The sequence below is a fragment of the Pecten maximus genome, chromosome 16, assembly GCF_902652985.1.
Source record: "Pecten maximus chromosome 16, xPecMax1.1, whole genome shotgun sequence".
Taxonomy (NCBI): Eukaryota; Metazoa; Mollusca; class Bivalvia; order Pectinida; family Pectinidae; genus Pecten; species Pecten maximus.
The window spans coordinates 33,021,997-33,045,778 of NC_047030.1; the positions used below are offsets into that span (position 1 = coordinate 33,021,997).

The 23,782-nt window shown below is 34.8% G+C and overlaps 1 protein-coding gene across 3 annotated transcripts; it reads left to right on the forward strand.

Moving 5' to 3' along the window:
* The first annotated feature begins 1,900 nt into the window (after nucleotides 1–1,900).
* Nucleotides 1,901–22,764, forward strand: LOC117345200 (cyclin N-terminal domain-containing protein 1-like). Of its 3 annotated transcripts, none has more exons than XM_033908210.1 (8): nucleotides 1,901–2,090; nucleotides 2,605–2,747; nucleotides 3,500–3,606; nucleotides 4,148–4,313; nucleotides 4,734–4,899; nucleotides 5,734–5,872; nucleotides 8,401–8,497; nucleotides 20,655–22,764. In XM_033908210.1, exons 1-8 carry the CDS (start codon nucleotides 2,054–2,056, stop codon nucleotides 20,748–20,750), a joined length of 951 nt encoding a protein of 316 aa, XP_033764101.1. In that variant the 5' UTR covers nucleotides 1,901–2,053; the 3' UTR covers nucleotides 20,751–22,764. The 3 variants fall into 3 exon arrangements, with proteins under 3 accessions (XP_033764101.1, XP_033764102.1, XP_033764100.1); XM_033908211.1 differs by having other exon boundaries at nucleotides 1,902–2,090; nucleotides 3,503–3,606; XM_033908209.1 differs by lacking the exons at nucleotides 1,901–2,090; nucleotides 2,605–2,747; nucleotides 3,500–3,606; ... (2 more) ...; nucleotides 5,734–5,872; nucleotides 8,401–8,497 and adding an exon at nucleotides 11,669–14,291 and having other exon boundaries at nucleotides 20,655–20,762.
* Nucleotides 22,765–23,782: the final 1,018 nt, after the last annotated feature.

Genomic DNA, 23,782 nt, shown 5'->3' on the forward strand with positions numbered 1-23,782 from the left:
TACGTACACGATATATAAAGTCATATTATACAAATATAGGTTGTTTGGACATTCACAGCCTTTGGATACCAAATATGCGGTAGTATTCGGAAAAGCAGGAATCAAACCCTTATACAAGAAGTTTATTTCTGTTGTATATTGTATAAAAAGAAAACTTGAAACATTGACACAGAAGAACTGTTATTCCGACAAAAGACCATAGCACTTCTCGCTGTCATAGATATGTTGTTGGATTCTAGAATCAACAAACTGGTCAATATTAGCTGAAGTTAGATCTCGTTCGGACACCGGACATTCTGACAGCTAGATGTTTGTGCTGACCAGCTATCTAGCTGTCAGAATTTCCAAGGCCAGAGAAAATTCGGGCTATTCCTCTAGCCCGACACCGGCTTTGGGCATTCTGGTACAGCTAGGACATTCTGACAACTAGACAACTATATAGTTAGCTATCAGAATATCGAAGGCTGGTGTCAGGGCCAGAGGAAACTCGAATTGGTCCTGTAAAAAAAATGACTATAATTTACATCTAGCCAGGTCCTTGTGTACGCGGTAGGTTTATGTATGCACATACATACATGTATACTAATGCTGTTTGTATAGTACCTTACTAGGATTACATATAGGCTTCTAAGCCAGCAAATATACATATACAAACGTATTCATGTAAGTAATGAAAATAATATCGCTGACGAGGACCTGGAATGAAATAAAGGCAATCGACTGAGATGTTCAAGTTACATTAAGTAGAAGACTAAATGTATAAAAAAAAAGTTTGCCTGAATTGAGTTCGGCAACGGTCGTAATACAATGTATATGGGAAGAAAACTCTATTGGAATAATGGGCACGGTAGCTAGTCAAGTTAATCACTGTTGCGGGTTTTAAACGAAATAAGAATAAATTTACCATGTTTTAATTTTGTATATAAACTTTATTTATTTACAACGATTGTGAAACAAGTTATAAATCAACTTAGGTCTGTCACTCTTGTTGTCACTGATAGAAGAACACAAGAGTACCCGTGGAAAACCCACTTGGTCGGGCAGGTTACCCGATATCTTAATTTTCAGGTCCGATCGCGGAATCGGACTCCGACCGCATTGGTAGATAAGAGTTTGGCACCCGACATCCGACCATCAACTCAATTGTACGACAAAACCACCCATTGTATAAGTATCGCATTGTCATTTGAATACGACCATGTCACTGTAGTACACGAGCTTCATGGAGAAAGAATTATGGTGGCGGGAAAGGACATTTTGAAAACCACTAATGTTTAACTCTAAGCCTAAGGAGCACATCACTTTCATTTGCACAAAAAAAAAAAAAAAAAAACTAGACTAGATCAGGAAGTGATTTGCCATAGAAACAAACTAGATATCTAACATTTTTATCTGTGTTTCTTTATTTATGTAACAAATACTGTTTCAATTATTAAATAGTTTTAATACAAACTAGATTCTATTATATTTTTACCAAATCAAAATTCCTGAAGTACGATCTGATGTAGGGATTCCTGAATTACTTTGCCAAGCGCTCCTTTCCCACAGATTCTCATTGATTATCTGGAGTGTGAAGGTTGTTATGTTGTCGACAACGCTGACAACAAATTATTTCTTTCTTTTTTTTTATCCAATTTTGCTTCAATACTTAATATAAACTGCATTTAACTCTTATCAGTTTCAATAGAGTCAAACCCAAATATTAGATCAGAAGCAAGTTTTGCAGCTTGTAAATAAAGTGTAAAATCATTCTCTTTATAATAAACTAGACTATGTCCACATAGACCTGATACATGTTTGTTGAACTATAGGCTTGCAGGCCTGTTTTTTCCGTTCGGCTAGGTCATCAGTCACTTCAACATGACATTGTAGGCTAAGCTTAGGCCTCAGTCTAGCCTCCTCCACAAAAGCAGACGTCAAGGGCCTGTGCATCAAAATTTAGAATAAGCGCACGTGCAACTTTCAATGTGAAAGGTTAAAGTAATCGATAACAACACTTCAGATCCAATATGGCGACGCGCTGGTTGCATCTCTATTTCCTTGTGTAGAATGCATGGTGTGTGTGACTGTCTGCTTTAAAACCAGAACTAGTAAGTATCGCAGGGTGGTTTAAATGTCAGTGCAATGCCATAATTCATCAAATTACCTTACTTTATGATTCGTATAGTTCAGGATTTTGCGCTGTTGCTAATAAAGTATGCCCCATATTAACGTTAAAACTTAAATTTACGTCGTCTGCTAGTCCTAATCTACTAAAATAGACGAAAGAGACCAAGTGGGCCTTCGATGTACATCATCTGATAATCTTAGTACATGACAGAGACTGAAAAGGCACATTGGGCCTAGATATTGTTTGTATAAGCTTAATGTGGCTTTGGAAAAAAAAAAGAAAAAAAAACAACATTTAGGCTTTGATGTTCTAACGTTGTTTTTTTTTAGTTTTTTTTTTTTTAACTTTAGCTTAATGTTTCAGAACCAACGTACAGTACTAGCCCAGGTCTGTGTTAAATGTACATGATCTACAATGTAGCCTATAGTAGCTACTAAATTGAAAAGAGTTTTGAATTGTGTTATTTTTAAAAATTGTCACCTTCAATGTTTTAGCCATGGATAGAATTTTTGGGACCCCGGAGGAACCTTTGTTTAATGATAAGTATACAGCTGTGACTGCAGATATCCTTCAAGAATGGCTCATTTCTCTGGCTTCAATTAATAACAAGAGTGTAGCTTGTTCTTCTCCTCAGGAGGTAAATATAAGATTTAGTTAATTCAAATGTTGATATGGACTCGGACCAACTGAAAAACTATCCGTTGTAAATTCTACTTGTCTCATATTATCTATCATGTGAAGTGCAGTCTTACCGTACATACTATTGTTAGTGTAAGGTAATTATAATAACACCTAACATCATGGCCAGTTTTTCTTGAGGTTTTAAATTCAATTTTTAACTGGCCAAAATATTTTGATTGCTTTAGTTATACTTGGTCACTGGTGTTTAAAGTCATTTTTAATGTGAAATTAACCTATACATATATGTACTAGCTATCAAAATTTGGAGAATTTTTATGTCTGTATTGCCAAATTGGTAAGAATTATTATTTATTTTAGTTTTTTAGTTCCCAATTTTGTAATTATATACATGTACATATATTGTGTGTGGAAAGTTTTTTTCACCTATTAAGGATCATTAGTAGTCCTTTCTTAGTATCAGTTGGTATGAACTTGTGTTCCTTTTCTGGTGAACCGATTGTTTAGCTTGATCAACTTGTTTATTCATTCATTGATATAAAAGTATGCAATTTAAGTACAACACTCATACAAGTCAAAGTAGAAACATAAAAAGGTGTTCAATACACTTCATCAAATTTCACAATAAGTATCTGTGGTCCTCATGATATTGAGGAAAACACTAAATATCTCAAAGCAATTATATGTTAAAGTCTCTTTGTCTCTATAACTTATAAGAAAACATAAAATACTTGTTTTTAATATGATCAGCAGGGTCTATTCAAGACGGGTGATTATGCAGAATTTGTCTTCAATGCATGTGAAATTTTTAAGATGGCTCCCGAAGCAAAGTACCTTGCATTAGAAATATTTGATAGGTAAGTAATAAATGAAAACAATCTTGAAAAAAATCTTATAATGTACAATACATGTAACATAAGGTATGAGGAGTTACTTCCCCTGTCTCAATTTTTTTTAAAAAGAAATGTATTATATGTCAATGTAAACTAGATGTCATTATGATAGCTGATTATATGTATTTATTGGAGAGGACTTGGATATATACACCTAGACTAATATTAAATGCCTAATATCCAATGTTATTGACTGAACTTTTCTGTCAATGAAATATTTTGATATCAGACTGAATTTGAAATCAACCCATTCCAAGGATGAAGGCCAAGACATATACATTGTATTTCCTATTCTAATTTTAACCAATTAATAGCTATTGAGATTTCAAACTAGAAACCTTTTGAATGATTGTTAAAAATCTTTCAATGCTAGATTTCTTGCAAATTTTTGTGAATTGAATTTATAATACACCATTACATGTATGTGTTTAGATAACTTTCCATAACATGTCTTATATTTCTTCAAACACATTATGCTTTTGTTTCTGGTTACCATTAAAAACAGGTTTATGGTACAGCACATCAAGGATCTATACAGCCATGTGACCCAAAGTGGAAGTAACCATTGCCGATCTGACTGGAAGGCACTACTTGATAGAATCAAGAATCAGTTGAAACTTCGGGCCGTGTCATGTTGTCAAATTGCAAGCAAATTGACTTCTCACTACAAGGTGAACTGTTGTTTTCAGAGATCTAGTAATATTACTCTGTCTTGTATTTGATATCAAAAATTGTATTGTCTTCAATTTCATTTAGTTAAAAGTTCTAAAAATTGCCGTGTTTTCTATGCAAATAAATAAAATATTTATAATGTGGGGGTATGATTTTATACACCAACCTGAAAGTATCTCCTACAGGTGTAAATATCATATCTACCCCATAAACCTTTAATTATTGGGTTATTTAATAGATATTGATATAATGGCTGGCTTATCAGGGAACATTTGCATTATTAATAAGGTTTGTGAAATTTTATAGATGAAGCCTTTTTTACATTAATTTGTAATGGAGCTTTTTTTAGACAGAAAATAATACTTATAACGTATTAGAAAATAGGTTATAATCTGTACAACATGATTATTTTTTTTCAGATAATATCTGCATCAAAAGCCCGGAGGTTCCTCCGTGATCACTGTGGACATCGTTACGCTGCTGATGGTATCCTCCAGTCTGAGCTACGAGTTCTGAAGACCTTAAATTACAACGTCACTGTACCATCTACTCTTACCTACATAGAGACTCTGCTGGAAATTCTAGGTATTTATTCTCACTCTCATCCACTTAACTGTAAGTTAGGCTCAAATCAGGACCAATCTCATTGAATCTTGGTAGCTAGGCCATTATAGATTAATGTAATCAATATATCATATATAAGATTTTAATTGTTAACACATTTCATTCATAAGGGAATTCTAGATAAGGTAAGCATTTTTAGAGAAATTCATATATCAAAAAATGTAATAATCTTGGTATATGTCTAGGAGTTGAGCACAAAGTTAGCCAATTACGTAAAGTGTAAACTTAATTAGTTTCATAAAAATTATAGATAGGTTATATGGCAGCTTATATTAATCATTCTTGTTTGCCTGGATCAAAGTGCACAAGGGTCAAACTGTGTGAGGATGCTGGAGTACCTGAAGATAACTCACATACATGTGGTCGGGCAGGTGATCCAATACCTTTTCACATCTAATTGAACCCTAGCTGAGGTGAAAGGTTATAACTGTGTTGTTAACACTGCCACCATACCAAACCTAATGTATTTAATCACACAACATCAGAAAGCCTTTCAAATTATAATCAATTATGGATTTGCAAACATTATGTCTCATCGGGGCTGAGGTGGCCAAGTGGTTAAGGTTTCCCGACAATTTATCACTAGCCCTCCACCTCTGGGTTGCAAGTTCGATACCTACGTGGGACAGTTGCAAGGTACTGACTGTAGGCCGATGGTTTTTCTCCAGGTAATTCGGTTAATAGGGCGTTAAACAAAAAAAAACAAAAACACATATGTCTTATCATCAATGTAAATGCAATTATTCTCTACAATTCAAACCTTGATTGATGCATGGGACACAATTTTCTATGCAGGACACAATGAGCGCGAGGCAGAAGTGAAAGTATATCATGCTGTGTCAATGCAGGTGTTGACAGTGGTCTACATTAGCTACTCTGAAGTTTACAAATGCCTGTTTGAGGTGACCATTCACTCACCACGCAACAAAGACAGGTAAATCGCCTTTATCTTAATTCATTTAATATTCAAAACCTCATTAGTTTACAAATAATGAATCGATGTATCACCATGGGACCAGATTTGCCTAACTCATACATTTATTGGTGGTTTGAGAATCAGGATTAAATAAATCGCTTTTTATTGTTTTGATATATATTGAAATCAGTCAGAATGTTTTAGTTTTAAAATACTGTCAAACCTGTATGACGTGGTCGTCCAAGGGAGCGACAGAAATTGGCTGCTTTAGACAGGTGACTGCTAAAACCAGGTTCACCAGAAGTTTGCATTAGAAACCCAAGTTGTCATAAATTTATTGCATCTGAAAAAATCTCCAATTGTAGTTTTTTTGCTTCATTTCATATAAAGTTTGTCATGTTCAGCCTCAGTTTGCATGATAAGGCTTAATCCTGCAGAGTCTCGACATGTGTGAAGATCATCGTAAACAAAACAACAGGCGTGACAATCGATGATAATAAAATCTAGTCATATGATCATTTCGGCTGTTTACCTCAGAATACAATGCCCTTATGGCCGCTCAATACAAGATGAGATAAAACTAGGGTAAGATTTTTGTGACCACTGGCCGCGTTAGACAGGTGACCGCTTATCTAAGGTTCATTATTTGATGAGCTTATGTTATACCGTGGCATCATCCCTCGGCCAACAATTGACTTCTTCTTCATATCTGCTGATCGGCATTGAACAAATTTAACTGGTGGCATCATTATGGGTTGGGGGTTGAAATTGCACAAATGGTCGGGCTGGCCCTCATAGGGGCTGAGGGGCGGGGCCAAAAGGGGTCAATTTGTTTCAATTTGGCTTAATTGATACATGTATAAATGACTTCTTCTCTGGAACTAAGCTATGGCTATCGCTCATATTTGTCTGGTAGCATCGTTATGGGATTGTGATTCAAAATAGTACAAATGGTCGAGCTGACCCCCTGGGGGCCTGAGGGGCAGGGCCAAAGGGGTAAACTTGGCTTAATTGCTCTTTAAGCACTAAGCAATGGATATCATTCATATTTGTCTGGTAGTATTGTTATGGAGTGGGGATTCAAAATTGTACACATGGTGGAGCTGACCCCCTGGGTAGCCTGAAGTGAAGGGCAGGTTCAAAAGGGGTAACATGGCTAAATTGCTTTAAACAATTGTATTTGTCTGGAAGTGAGCTATGAATAGGAATCATATTTGACTGTTAGCATCCCTAGGGGACGGGGTCCAGCTGACCCTAAGGAGGTTGAGGGGTGGTTCTAAAAGGGGTCATTTTGGCTAAAGATATATGAGCAACTTCTGAAACTAAGTCATGTACATTGCTCATATTTCATTGAAAGCATACTTATGGGGTTGGGATTCAAAATTGTATAAATGGTGAGGCCCCCTGGAGGCTTTAGGGGCAGGCCCAAAATGGGTCCATATGGTAATATTGACATTAATGACTTCCTCTCTGGAACTAAGTAATGTATGACATTGATATTTCAGTGGAAACATCCCCAGGAGGCTGGGATTCAAATTTATACAAATGATTTGGCTGACACCCCCCACCCAACCCCTGGGCTCTTGGGTCTTTCCTCACCCCTTATGACTTATTTCTTTTGCTTTAACTTTATAATCCTGATAGGCACAGGGGTCTTTCCCCAACCCAAGGGACTTACAGTTTCTTTGATTACAATCACGTTGAATCTTAACTTCATTTCTGGGTAATATCTTTGAAGCAGCTGGGATCCCCAAAAATAATTGTACATTAACAAATAAAGCTATTACAAAATGGAACATAAACATTATTTTGATGTTTGCTCAAATAAACCAGGTGAGCTATTCAGGCCCTCTGGGCCTCTTGTATAGTGTTTTCATTTGAACGGACCACAGATTGGCCGCATAAAAGTGTTGACTGCTTATTGAAGTTGACCCTTCAAGCAGGCTGTATGATGAAAAAGTGTTATATTTGTCCTTTTATGCGGACTGCCCAATTTGGTACCCCCACACCTTTTCAGGGAAAAAGGTTAATTGAAACATACATAAAAAGTTACTTACCTCACTTATATCCAAAGATTTTTTTAGCTAAATATGCTGTTTTATTACGCACATCCTTTTTGTATTATGGTAAGTTCTCAGCACACTTATTAAGTCATATGCCATTCTTAGTTTAATTACTGCAATGCTTAACATTATTTAGCATTGGCAATAGCTAGGACATGGCAATTTGATAATTTTGTCATCATAGTATATACATGTATATATATATCAGAAGGTAACACTTATCCAGATTATGTTTCATACTAAGTGTCATTTAGTTGCAAAACAAATTGTTTTAGTTTCATTGTTAATCTATTTGCAGAACTTTGTGTCAGCTCCTGCAAAGGTCAATAGCTTTAATCAATTTTATTATAATATTTTCAGATTTCATAATTTGAAAGGAGGAGCTCCAATAACAACTTCAAATCAATTTTGTTGTAAAACAAACTGAAAGCCTAACCATCATTAAATTATCAAGTAATTTTCCTTCTTTTCTATTATGTGTAGGAAGAAATACATGGCAGTAAGAGCGGACAAAATGCTGCTGGCAGTATCTGTGATAGTTTCCTCTGTCTACTTAGCTGATCAGCTGTTATCAGATAGGGTTTGTATTTTATTATCTCTCAAAAAAGATTTAAATTCTTCATGTAGGTTATATTAGCTCACCTGTCTAAAGACAGGTTATGCTGACTGAAATGTAAGTAGTCTGTAAGCTTTCTGGCATCAAGTTGTTTATGTAAACAACTGACATTTGGTTTGTTGATACAGTTTTCAATATCTCAGAGGTGAAATGGGTTAAAATATATAAATATGAGTTGGCTTTAAGCCTTTAAGTTTCAAAATATATGAAAGATTTCTTCTGTTAACAAAGAGGCCCAGGGTCATTAATCATTATATTTGACTGGTATTGAGCTTTCGAGGTTGCTGGGAAGCTCAGTCCTAAAGCACTATTTGCCTTTCACCTGAGCAACCAGTATTCAATTCCCTGATTTCACATGAAAAGGTGAGAAAGTTACGTGATTTTGTAGGTGTCAAGTGGCAGTGGGGGCATTAATGTCTTACATACATTTTCTAGTTCTGAGCTAAATTTACAGACTGTATAGTAACCTGCTGGAATGAAATGCTGACAGATTTTTTTAATGATTGACATTAATTGGCCCACTTGCAAGGAGATCAAGGTCAAATCTGTTAAAATCTTTTAACAAAGGCTTTGGAAAAGATGATGATATTTTGTCAGTAGTATATATGATTAACAGGAAAATAATTTAAGTGAATCAACATGATCAACCATCAAGGTCACAACAGGGATTTTTTTTGAAAAATAACTTCCAAATAAAAAAGGCTCAATGTCGTGATCTTTTGCTAGTAGCATTACATTCGTGAATATTCAATATCACTTTTATGACTAGCTCATTTCCCCTCAATCTAGTGGTAAGATATCTGCTGAGAGAGAAGGGGTATTTTTCATTTTCAATCATTGACATATGACAATGGTCAAATGTGTGATCATTGTATGCTCAACTTATTCCTAATAATAACATTGGACTTACAAGATAAGGTGACGATTATACGGATTTGGGTGCTATGATTTGGGGATCAAACAGCATTATGTGTTACTTTATGTATGTGTAATGTTACTTTATATATGTATACACACAAAAAAAAAAGACAATAGATGTGGAATACTATACCATTTTCAACATAAATTTAGACTAATGTCTGAATAAGTTTGTGACAGTATCTATGTTTTGTTAAATATGTTCATTATCAAATATATAATCATTGATAGATTACATGCTTACGTACCAGTATATCTATTACAATAATTGTATGTACATACTCAACAGTACGTACTGTAAACACATTGCCTCCTGTTTACATCAAAATGCCACAGGTGACCATACAATTTTAGTGTAGATCTATCAGGTCCATTCCTATGAAAGCTGTTACCGTAGGTCACTTATGAACACTTTATTACTTAAAAGTGTATCTTCCCGTTTCGTATATAGTACACATTTAGATTGTTTTGTACATTAAGTGTACCACGTTACACTTTTATATGGTACACATTTTACTGTTTTTTATGTCATTGATGTATCCCGCTACAACATTTTTATATTAAACATATGACTTCTTTTGCTCCTAAACGTAATGGCCACGGGGCACTTTTAATCACACAATGATAAATGTTTCTTATACAAATGTGTCCCTCGGTACACTTTCGAACAAAAAGTAATTAAAATGTGTACCATAACCAAAATCGCCGTTACACTTTCGAACAAAAAGTAATTAAAATGTGTACCATAACCAAAATCGGCCGTTACACTTTCGAACAAAAAATAATTCAAATGTGTACCATAGCCAAAATCAGACGTTACACTTTTGAATGAAATATAATTTAAGTAGTATGTACCACAACCCGGTACATATTTAACTACAAAAGCATTACAATTTGTACCGCGGTCGGAATAGGTCGGTCGCCTTTAGCGAAAAATGATATTTTAAAGTGTCCGGCAAATATCATCGAAGATGTTGTTTTTATCATTTTTGCAATTTACAGTATTCATTCTTTAAAGACAAGTGTAACGATCAAAAGCAGAATATTGTAAACTTTCGACAGTAAAAGACGACAATTGTGTACCACGCAAAAGTGTAACGAGGTACACTTTTAACAGTAAAAGCAGTCAAATGTGTACCATGCAAAAGTGTACACATTTAAGTATAAAAGTGTTGAAAAGTGACCGACCGGTATCGGCCTTCGTACATTCCTCATACTGTACCTGTCAGCATATATATTAACATTATATGAACTTCTGAATTCTTTTATGTTTGAAATTAGAATTCTGTAATGCTTATTTGAATATCTTATTTCGTTTATTGTGTATAGAAAATTATGCTAGACCACGGACATATTTTAATACGCAGGTGCGTTGCTAGACTAAACGCTAAGATCTAATGGCATGTTCTTCACAACAATTTTAGACCGTGGTACACACCTAGCTATGCTATTCCAAACACACCATGAACTGGTAAATCTTGTCGCATTGAAAACCTCACTTTTTGCCATAATTGGCTAATTATCTAATTGAGCATTGCAGCGAACTCTAAGAGTCTTAATTCATTGTTTATTTTTTTTGTCACAACGATATTAATCAAATTGACGAATCGAACGTGAACACCTGTATAATGGTATACACCGTACTAGGTCACAATACATATACAGATGTACATATATATATGTGACACGGTCATAAGAATTAAAGCTTTCTGACCTATTAGAGTTAAAACAGTGAAATCAATATTCTTCGGTGGTTAGTTAGAAGAATGGAAATACGTAGGCTTAACGTTTATATAATGAAAATGTATCGATTACATATATACTATATAATATATAGGGTATACGTATTAGCACACATTGTGCAGATAAAACAAAATAATAGCCCGGATATACAACAATAACGTACTTACTGCCTGGGATATGTGCCAGGGCAGGTAGTCGCATTTACTTGTCAATCAATACAAGTAGGCCACTTGAAAAACTCGATTAAACAGGAGTTTGTTCAAATCTATTAGCAAAATTAAAACCTGAAATATTGTTGACATTTTCAATTCATACTGTAAATGTAGAAAAAGTAATGAGTATATGTTTACCGGATCGATAATCTACACCGCGAGAGAGATATTGTAATAAGCTAGTAATCAATTTACCGGTGTAAACCGTCAAGTGGTTATTTATACCTAAAGCTACACTAGTATTATATTCTGGCATTGTCACTACAACTTCGTCATATCTAACGTTGGCCCTGAAGAGTACTGAACAGCTTTCTTAATATAGATTATAATGACAGAGAAATCGTCCTGAAAGTCGCCTAGTGAAAGATATTGCATGACACTTTACAGCGAGTTTATTATTACGATGGTTTAAATTCGGACTGGAATGATCTTTAAATCCCCAATATTGTCGTTGGTGACTGGATTTGGATTTGAACACGACATCCTGTTATTGAATATATCTGTGACTGCTTTATAATGTCAACACCATATTGAATGAACAAAGTGGGATTTAAATACTTATCTAGGTGTACAGTGCGCTGACATTATGAAATGACCAGTAACAAATCACTGTAGAAAGGGAAGGCATTGATATCAGCCTGGCGACTATCGAATATGGACCTACTCATTGATCATTTATCTTAACAGATAAGGAAAAACCGTTTCATTTGCCAATATTCCAGTGTTGAATCAACATATAACAGACTTACTCATGACAGGATGAAATTCTCCTGTGATCACTGGGACCTACGTAAGCAGTGGGATAGGTCTATGGATTTGTGTAGCTTCTACAATATGCCGGCGAACGGTAACATTAGCATTGAAGCGTGTTTCATGGATAAGATTTTATTAATCTACCAAGAGGAAATATATTGCCGTGATGAAAGAACATTCTTTGGGAAATTTAAATGACGATCAGTGAAGAAGTGCGTAATTTGCTGAAATAATATTTCAAAGCCGTCAAAATTAAAGTGCAATGTTAGCTGAAGTGCTGTAATTTAATTTCCTCTTAACCTATGTGATCAGGTTTAAAGCTGATTTATCACTAACATATATACATTATTGCTTGATTTGTATTTGACTGGATTTACCTGTGTAATACCTTGGAGCATTATAACTCACTTAACCAGATACGGTGATTTAATTTACGGTAACGCGAGTTATGTAGATATAACACACGATCCTTGCGTACTCATACAATTGAATATTTGACTTAACTCGGAGTTCGCTCCTTATATATCCCGATGTGTCAACAGGTATTATCTTTGGAAGGATGTTACGGTATTTTGGAATTGAATTCATTGTGAGCTTATCATAATGACAGCACCGAGAATGAAAATGCAGATCTAAAGTATTTATATCCAACAGTGTGCTGATATCAGGGAATTGTGGAATGCCGATACACTGGTGATGGACAGACCAACACTTTGTTAGTGTATAGATGATATACAAAACGTCTTGGAAATCATTCCTTCAAAGGGACTACACCACCCTCATTAATGTACATTGTGCCAGTTAGAAATTTCAAAAACAGAACAGACTGTAATATAATTATCGGTTATCAGTTTATCTTTTAAATAATCCGGTAGTCATGACGATGAAAAGGTCAGACAAAAACCTCAACCCCTCTGAGAAGGCTATACGCGAGGCCGCGTTCAAACATCTTAAGAAAGACGATGAGGACAAGGTACCAATTAAAACTGTATTGTATGTGCCTCATCGAAGTCGCTACTTCGGACGATTCCCCATCGTGACTGTGCACAAGCATCCTAGAGATGGTCGCTACGTAGTTGTCGAGCAACGAGCCATACACACAAACTTTTCTGATCGCCACCATGAAATAAAACGCTTGGAGGAGCTAGAAAAAGAAAGCGGGGCTTACGACCCAGAAGTTAAGTTTCGTAGTCTGAAGCCAGCTTGGAAATGGGGAACAAAAGGTAATCGCATTGAGCGGTCGTTTAATAGATCATACCAAGAACCGTACTTGCCACCAATAGATATGCCATGGTCAGCGGATGCTAAAGTTGGGTCTCTTGATAATGCAGATCACATACCAGGTGGTGGTCTAAAGAAAGTGCCAAATTACAAGTTGAATTGGGAAGCGAAAGCTAAAGTGGGTTCTCTCGACAATGTGGACTACGACAAACGCTGGACACAAAGTCAATCAGGGTCTGATATCAGTGCTCGGAGTGACCCGTCAAATGGTGTGGTCCTTCCAAAAATTAAAACTCAGTATCGTGGGCAGCCATTTTTGGGACCTCTCAGCTCCAAAAATTTTGTACCAGGTGGTACAGCACATTTGATACAAAAGAAAAACACGGCCAAAGCAAAAGTAGGATCCCTTGATAACATCAACTATGAAACCTATGGAGGAAAGTCAGAAATCCCGCACTTCGGCAAACCAAAATGGAAAACGGAGGCAAAAGTGGGATCTTTAGATAAAATTTTTCATAAACCCGGCGGAGGAGATGTGGTAATACCGGATTTAAAACCAAAATGGAAGTCGGGGGCGAAGGTCGGATCGCTAGACAATGTTGACCACATTCCAAATAAACAAAAGTTTCAGGTGCCCCATTTTCAGGAAAACTGGAAAGAGTTAGCTTCACCAAAAGTTGGTTCAATGGAAAATGCTGATCATGTACCTAAGGGTGGTGATGTTTCTGTCTACAATCAGTCACAAAAATGGACGAAGAAGTCAAAAATTGACCATCTGTGGAAGAAAAAACCAGTCTATGTTGATCCAAATGACATTGATTATGATGAGGACAAGGAGATTGAAGCTAGAATCAGGGCAATGCTATATCATGGGGAGTGATTCCCCATATTGTAATTCTGTGATTACCCAGGTAGTTCATTATTTATAGAATATTACTGAACATGTTTTAAAGATGCAGTTTTATATGTGACTCTATAGCAATTTTGCCTTTTAATATTTTTGCAGGGAATTTTAGCAATCTTTTGTTTGATGCATTATAAATATTTTCATAGATAAGGGTAACTTGATTGATTAGTAGTTGCAATTAACGAACCAATGGACAAATGTAGCAGTGTTCACAAATTGGAATTCAATACCTACTGACCAATATCGAAAATCATGAAACTTAATGAATAATGGGGCCATTGTACCTCCTCATCCAGATTTTGACATTTCTTTCGATCTTTCGAGGAGGACGAAACAGCTGTCTGGTATTACAAGTATTTAAAGTTGTATCGAACTCTCAGTTTGATATTGAAAGGCGCTTATATATTGTATTTTGTTCACGCCTTTATTTGTAATATTGTGAAAGATAATTACATTTACTTTTTTTTACGTTGGACTTTGCTAAAGCCAAATATCATTCCTATTTTGGTATTATTAAGTCTAAAATCATCTCAGTTGACTCTGTATTGAAATAGCCAATGCGAATTTGGTGTTATTCTATTTGCTTAAACGGACGACAGTGCCCTACAGCATATATCTTCATTAAACTTTGTTTATTTTACTGCTTCTTGCAAATATCTCATTTTCTAGCTTCACAGCTTGTTCAATTAAATCTAAACTTTTCAACGTTCGTGCATAAAGTAAAACTTAAACGTACATGCACATACCATATATCCGTGCATTTTACTCACATTCCTTGACTTTGCATAGGTTCTCGCAGAGAAGATAAGGCTTCGGTTTGTTTAGCTCTCGTTAATTTGATATGAGATAGCTAGTCACTATTTTTACATTACATTCGTTCTTTTAACTTTACTCGACACACACAGGCGTATTGATTTGCAATAGGCAAGCATTTTTCTTCGTTTATTTTGCCCAGTGTTTAATTCACCAAAGCGTACACTTTAGCTTTAAGTCAAACTTCAGCCCGGCTTTTTTAGCACAAGGGCAAAATGGACAAAAAATGGAGAATGTTTTCGCCGTATAGTTTATATTACTGGCATGGAAATCATTGCATGATTTATTTATTAAGTATGTAGTTATTAAATAATCTAACATTCGTCTTATAGTTATTTATTTATTCATTACTTGTACTATAATTTTTGACACAAACGTAAGTTTGAGTCTATGTCAGCGCTTTTGAGGTGTAGCTGACAAAATCTACGATGCCCTCTGGCGGATACTGCCTTGGCCAATCTAACCGTTGCTTTACAGTAACTCCGTAATGCTATGCAGTAAATATTTGTAAATATCGTAAATATTCACGATAAAAAATGACATATTGTAAAGTTCAGCTATAAAAAAATCACCTTTTGTTTTGTTGACAAAACGTAGACACAAACGTAAGTTTGAGTCTATGTCAGCGCTTTTGAGGGTAGCTGACAAAATCTACGATGCGCTCTGGCGGATACTGCTGTTGGCCAATCTAAACGTTGCTTTACAGTAACTCCGTAATGTTATGCAGTAAATATTTGTTTAACTTCACGATAAAAAATGACATACAGTGAAGTTCAGCTATTAAAAAAAATCACCTTTTGTTTTGTTGTATTTTAGAAGCTGACAGGACAATGTGGGTTTTTTTTTTTGCATTTTCGTTCGCTCTGACACAACTTCCACTGCCACTTCACAATCATATTCTATCGCAAAAAAATAATAGTCCCGTGACTTACGGAGTCAAATGCAACACTACAGTTTCGTTAGATATATGACAAAACAACAGAACGTCACAAATAGATAGTTTTCAAAGTATTTAATTTAAGTATGTTCTGTCGATGATACGTAAGAATATTTTTCCGCGTTGAACGCATTAGATTTCACGCGGAATGATACAATCGACTTTTCGCTGGCGCCATATTGCTGCTTACCTGTGACCCGGAAGAAAAATCTACTAACATCACGCTGAATTTTCATCATCGACATCTATGTGTTTTTTTTTCTTTGGTGGCATGTTACTGAATGGGTTATAATATTGATAAAGTTTCGTCGGAATATCGTTGTTATTTTGTACATTGAAAATCACTCATCCAGCATCCGATTTTGTCCGCCATCTTTCAGTAATGTAAACAATAATAAAAGCAAGAGTAGGTGATCAAACCCAACTTTGACTGTCATTTTCTCACTGAAATATTAACTTGCATGTGATTGATGTAGTCTGCAGATGGTTAGATTATATAGATGGTTTTTTTTACGAAAGAAAAAAGTTGTCTATTCATCATGACAATATCACAACAACGGCAGTCGAGTACCATACGCATGTTTGCAAATAAAAAGTTAAATAAATTCTCACTGAATAGGGTTTCGAAAAGGCAAATGGACTTGTGAATATTAATATTGACTTCGGATCTATTGATTATATCCTACGTAATGCACATGAAGTTTTTCGTTTACAGAAAGCGTACCGCATTAACGTGGCTGTCTGCATGCAGATGTAGACGTCACTGAAAATTTCATCTCTAATTATAGCGACTGATTCTTTTTTTCTAATATTCGTGATGGTTTAAAAAAAATAGAAAATGATCTATCATTATCATTTGAAATATTACATAACAGTCGAAGCATATTATAAAAAAGAAAGGGGTCTACGATGTACATCTCCATAGACCTTTATTATGTTTGGTGGAGTTTTGAACGCTTCAGGGACGGTTAAAGGGCAGTAACTCTTTAGAAAACACCATTTTTTTATGGAAATGTACTGATTGCTAAATTTAACCAGAGATATTTAAAGGCAGTGGAAATGTTATATTCCTACATCTGCGGTTTTTTCTGTCTTAAATCATTTCAGCTTCTGAATTAAATTAACCTTTAAACTAATGCACAGTAAAGTATTGATAAATCAATGCAAATAATTTATTATAACTTAGATTTATTATTATTATTTAATCTTTTTTTCTTTACAACACTAGTACATATTATTTGAGAAGAACAGCAAAAATTACTAAGTTCATTATTCTTCTAAACAACAAAAATGTGTAAAACTTGTTTGTGTTGTGCATATATCCTATTGTGAAATAACTTGGCATGACTAAAGATAATAGTATTGTCTTGATGGCTGTTACATACTATATCATAGGTTGAGTTAAATAATTATTTTCTTCTTATCAATTATGGTCAATGGTGAAAACACATTTTTTTCATTTAAATTGTTAAGTCGGTTTAATGTTCAAATTCAGATTAATTTAATTAAAGCAACTATTAATAATGTATATATGTGTTAACTTTTCTGACAAAGTCTTCAAGTAACCTGATTATATTTGACAGAGAATCAAAATGAGTAATTTTTTTGTTAAGAATAGTGGGCTTAGCCATTTACAACTGTTTAGATTCTACTTAATAAGGTTTGATTTTTAACATTTTGGCAAATTTATCTTATCAATATCCAATTTAGTTTTAAAGATAAGCAGTACATGTACTTCCATTTTTATGAAAATAAAAATTACTTCAGTGTTCTAATAATTTAAACACATGAACAATTGAAAGAAATACTTTTGTATGAAAAACATTCATAATGGACTTTGAAGAATGCTACTACATGTACAGTTCATCCAGTTTGGGCATTCGAACTACATTTTCATCTGACAGATGCTGCAGATTAAAAAAAAAACCTCTGATTTTGAAATCGATGATATCAATACATATAGCTACATTCACATCTCACTAACATTAATTAACATGATATATATACCATACATATATATATGTATCGTGCAGTTACAGTTATGTATATGGTACATATACTATACCGGAGAATATTTGATGCGATGTAGATAGGTGAAAAACAAAATTCCACTTCAAATTGATTTGAACTGTACATGTGAATGAATGTGTTTTTGTTGTATAGATTATTTGTAGCTACACAGTATGGAGTGTAAATATATAACGTAGAGTGCTATATGAAAATCATGTTCACTCTAATGAGCGATTAAGAAACTGTCTCAAGTCTGAGCTGATATGAGCATGTAATTCTAAGTTTTGAATATAGTGCTTAGTTTAATGTGGCCGTTGTGATGGTATACCCTGCCCTGTCTACATCCGCATTCTACGCCTCCAGAGTCTGTTTATCAGACCCAGGTGTTTTTAACCCACCATCATCAAATGGTGGGCTATTCAAATCGCCCTGCGTCCGTGGTCCGTCCGTCCCTCCATCCGTAAACAATTCTTGTTATCGCTATTTCTCAAAGTACTGAAGGGATCTTCTAAAATTTCATATATAGGTTTCTCTTGGTTTCTAGTTATGCATATTGCATTTTGAGACTTATCGGAAAACAATATGGCCGGCAGGCAGCCATCTTAGGTTTTGACAATTGAAGTTTGTTATTGCTATTTCTCAGAAAGCACTGCATTGATCTTTCTCAAATTTCATATGTAGGCTCCTCTTGGTGCTAACATTAGTTATGCATATTGCATTTTGAGACCAATCGGAAAACAATATGGCCGACAGGCAGCCATATTGGATTTTGTCAATTGAAGTTTGTTATCACTATTTCTCAGAAAGTGTTGACAGGATCTTTTTCAAATTTTATAAGTAGGTTCCCCTCGGTGCCTAGTTATGCATATTGCATTTTGAGACTAATCAGAAAACAACATGGCCGACAGGCAGCCATCTTGGATTTGGACAATTGAAGTTTGTTATCGCTATTTCTCAGAAAGTGCTGAAGGGATCTTTCTCAAATTTGATATGTAGGTTCCCCTTGGTGGGTGGTTATGCATATTGCATTTTAAGACCAATCGGAAAACAATATGGCCTACACGCAGCCATCTTAGGTTTTGACAATTGAAGTTTGTTATTGCTATTTCTCAGAAAACAATGAATTGATCTTTCTCAAATTTCATATGTAGGTTCCTCTTTGTGCTTACATTAGTTATGCATATTGCATTTTGAGACCAATCGAAAAACAATATGGCCGACAGGCAGCCATCTTGGATTTAGACAATTGAAGTTTGTTATCGCTATTTCTCAGAAAGTGCTGAAGGGATCTTTCTCAAATTTTATATGTAGGTTCCCCTCGGTGCCTAGTTATGGATATTGCATTTAGAGACTAATCGGAAAACAACATGGTCGACAGGCAGCCATATTGTATTTTGACAATTGAAGTTTGTTATCGCTATTTTACAGAAGGTACTGAAGGGATAGAACAATCTGCCACAAAATATCATTCAAAACCTTGACATAACATCATTCAAACCAGGGCTCACACACACGATAAAATCCTAAAACAATCACACAAGTGTTTTTTAACCTGAGCTCTGATCTAAAAGCTGGTAGCTAGATGGGGCGCTACATCAAATGTATAAATATCTTTTCAATGGCTAATGATAATGATAATTTGTGAAGCGCTTATAGGCATGGGATCCTCAAAAGTTTGAAAAGAAAGGCCTCATTAATTTTTACAGGTAATCTAGGACCTTCATATTACATCTACAACTACGTATACATTAACCCATTGAAGATGTCAAATAAGATTACCTGAGTACCTATTCTGACAATTAGCTGCCAAGACGCACTTGCAATCAAAAGTAGATATGAATTTCTTTTCTTGCCAATATTTTGTCCTAGTCCTAATCAGGTATTGGTGATGTTCCATACAAAGTTGACCATGTCCCCACTAAACAAAAGCAGTTAAAATAATTTGTTTTCGTTTTTGTCTTCAGTACTTTCAGTACTTTGATTTGTTATTTGGACACAATAAAGGTTTAATTTATTAGTTTTGCCAAATATTCTTAGTTATAAACTTGTTTGACTGTAGAATCTAGGAGCTACATACCATAAAATTGGCCAACTTTTTTTTCAAGGCAATGTTATATAGTTTGACCAATGTTGTTCGGTATCATCTCCAAACGTGATTAGCCCAATATCATGATTCAATGCGTTTAGGTTAATTAGAAGTGATTTCACAAATTTGATCTCTGTAACCTTAGATATGCGCCGATGTAGTTTCTTTCTGAATTTTTTATTTGAATTTATCTGGGGAAAGAAAGTCAATAGCCAAATATCCATACCGAAGATTTAAGTGAAATGCCCACGCCCGATGGACAACGGATAACATAAAGCTGGCGAAGACGACGTCTTCTTGCTCAGATAAAGTTTCCTTATTCACCCAAAGTTTATTTTTGTCTGATTTGTTAGTACACTGACGGGAGGTCTCTCCAAGTAAACTTTCCCGGGAAAACAATACAGACGCTCAGTATATGTTTTTGTATGATATTACATAATTGCGCTATAATAAAGTAACATTGAAAGCAGGTACTCATACAGTATGTAAATATCTAGTATATAGTTTGTCTATTTTAACAGATAACAGAGGAGTTAAGCAAGATAACGCGCATACCCTGTGATGACATTATAGACCTCACCTCAGTCATAGTTCAATTAATCATGGAGGGCAGCTAGGACCGTTTGGACCACGAGACAAAGCTTTATCATTAATGCCAGCTGGAGAACTAAATTATTTCCTGGAACCATCTGCCATATTGGATAAACTTCGGCTAAAGGTCATATGGAAAGCGAAGAAAGGTTCACCTCATGAACTTCAATACTGTGATTGTGGTGAGAATTTAGAAACTACTGTCAAGTTTGACGCTCTCAACATGAAGCTTATATATAGTAAGAAACTGTAGGTAGACAGTGATATACAAGCCAGATTATTTGACATTTCTGTTTATAAAATTATATTTGCAGTTGTTACGTGGTGTACTCATAGCATTGCTGGTGTAATCTTTGTGATACCTAGTAGCCTACTGAATGCATGTTTAGTACAGGTTTACATTGGTCACTAATTATATATTGTTGAAAGTTTGCTATTCTTATTAGTTAATTGAAATTATCTTAAATCTTTAAACATCCGTATCTGTTAGACGTCTTGATACAAAAAAAAACTGGATATGGGCATTTGATTTAGGAGTTATACTTATGCAAGACAGTAAGTTCAATTCTGGGGTAGATGGATATTTCTGTCATAAAAACAATTGCCGTTGTTAGATTACAAATGAGTTAATATGTAGTTGATATTTTAGTTCCGATATATACTTTAAACGTGTTAAATATGTGATTTAGTGATTGTTGTTGGCTTTGAAAATGAATTGTTGATTGTAACATTTGTTAAAACAAGGTCGAGTTTCGTATGTAATTGCTTTGATTTGTCCGATATTGGATGAAAGGAGTTGTAAAAGGTAAACATCCCAAAATTAACGTTCCTGTAACCGATGTGTTTTATAAAAAATGCAAGCATACTCTTGACTATGTTATATCGTGATAATTACTTTAAGTTTAATGTACTCAGTTTGATACTAATATGTTTAGCTTCTGCTTGCAGTTGATGTTAATTATGAACTTTGACAGTTCAGTGTTTATTCGGACATTCATGCGAATAGCTGTCGTTGTCATTGATTATTAAAAGGACATGGATTGTATTGAGGCAGCGCCTTAAACATTTCATTATTGGTACAACAAATGTTGCAAACTCAGTTTGATATCTACATATGTATACATTTTCTAGTTAGAAATTTGTTGGAAATTGGTACAGTTAATTATCATTCCGTTCTTAAGCTTTTGTCCGTCTGTCCGTCCGCCCGACTTTCTTGAGTGCGTGCTTCCGTTATAACCTTGTGCACGCGATATCTGTTAAACCCATGGAAGCTTTAGTTCATATGCACACAGCATCAGTGTATAAAACTGGTTAGAATTTGAATTTCATTTGTCGAGGTATAAGGTCAAAGGTCGAGTTGACCAACTTTAAGAACCCCAATAGTTCATATTTACATGTTACTACATTATCAAGGTCTTCACCTGGTTAGATAATGGTCTCATTGTTAAAGGTAAAAGATTACATTTGACCGGTTGCTAAATAAAAAATGCCATGTACAAGATATATTTTGAACTTCTTGACCAATATATGTTTCTGATGAAAGGGGTGGGTTCGGGATGGTTGTACCTATATATTCCTCTGATCACTTTGTCTTTATTCTATTTCAAGTTTTATATTGGTACAGTAATCGAGTTTGTGTATGATAGACGAGTCTAGTGAGTGTGCTGTGTAGTTATCGCTTTTAACAGTTTGATACTGAATGATAGGCTTAGATATTATAATGTTATTGGAACATGTTTTTTTCATAAACAGTCTTGCTTACTCAAATGTTGTGAAAAAAGTGCTATAGGAAGTCGGAGTAATTGTAATTGGATTTTGAAGCTGGGAACATACGAACGTTCCATAACTCAATATTCTTTTTGTTACTCCCTTTTCCGAAGTGTCTTGTTTTTATTGTAAGGAGTTTTGTGATAATATTTGTAATACTATTACGAGCTTATTCGGCAAGGGCCGCTATATTTACGTTGTTAATGAGTTTGTAAGTTATGTTTATTTACCAATACAGGACCTACATCAATAAAGTGTTATACTATGCATGTATACGGCGTTATATAGATCACTGTATCAATAATTACAGATATGTATCCCTATGGAATATTTCCTTGGTGACCAGTTGTAGAATCCAGGGTCTATCGAGGAAGAATTGCAATAAAACAGTACACAAGAAGAAGAAAACGACCGCTTTTAATAGATTCAATGCAGTAATTCAAATCCATATTATATCAACTATTACCTTTTTCAGGTCTGAAATAATCTTTACATGTGAAATTTTTTGTCGCTAAGCAATAACTGATTATAAGGTGGCGTGTAGCACGCCACCTAGCGTACACAGATAGCTTAGGTTATCTCCCTTGACTACACTTTAGCTCATTTATGTACAGAGTGAAATGATATTTTTAAACACCAGTTGAAACATCTAAATATCAGTTAAATATGTATAAATTAAATATAGATACTTTGATGAAATCACTCGATCACAGAAACATCATAATAATAATTGTACTAATGACAGCAGTTCAATTTACAATCTATATATGTTAGAAAAAAATAGTATATTTTAATCTTTTCACCATCGCCGAAAAATAAGGATAATATTTAACATTGCATTACTATATCCAACAATGAACACAATACACAACTTATGATTTAAATATGTGTCTTCATTATACGTATTCTGTCCTGTTTACATCATATATCCGGTATCTGTCATTTCAATTTGTGCATGTTTGATGAAAATGGATTATCAGTCTTATAAAGGTAGTGGACATGTTAAATGCTTAAAATTACCCATGCACACGTGATACTGTTTGAATCAATAGGGGTTACAAGTAAATCTGAATACAGGTAAACGTTCTTTATTTCACACCCGACAACATTTCACACCCCAGATGGTTATGCATTCTAAAGAAAATTGGGAAATCGCTAAATACCGAGTGCTTCGAGTGCAACTGTATCGAGAATTCCGAACAGAATTTGCCGATTTTACAAACGGAGAAAAGGACATTTCTTGGAATAAATTTAGGGGGAATTTAAAATGGGGCGAATGTGTTTTGTCTTG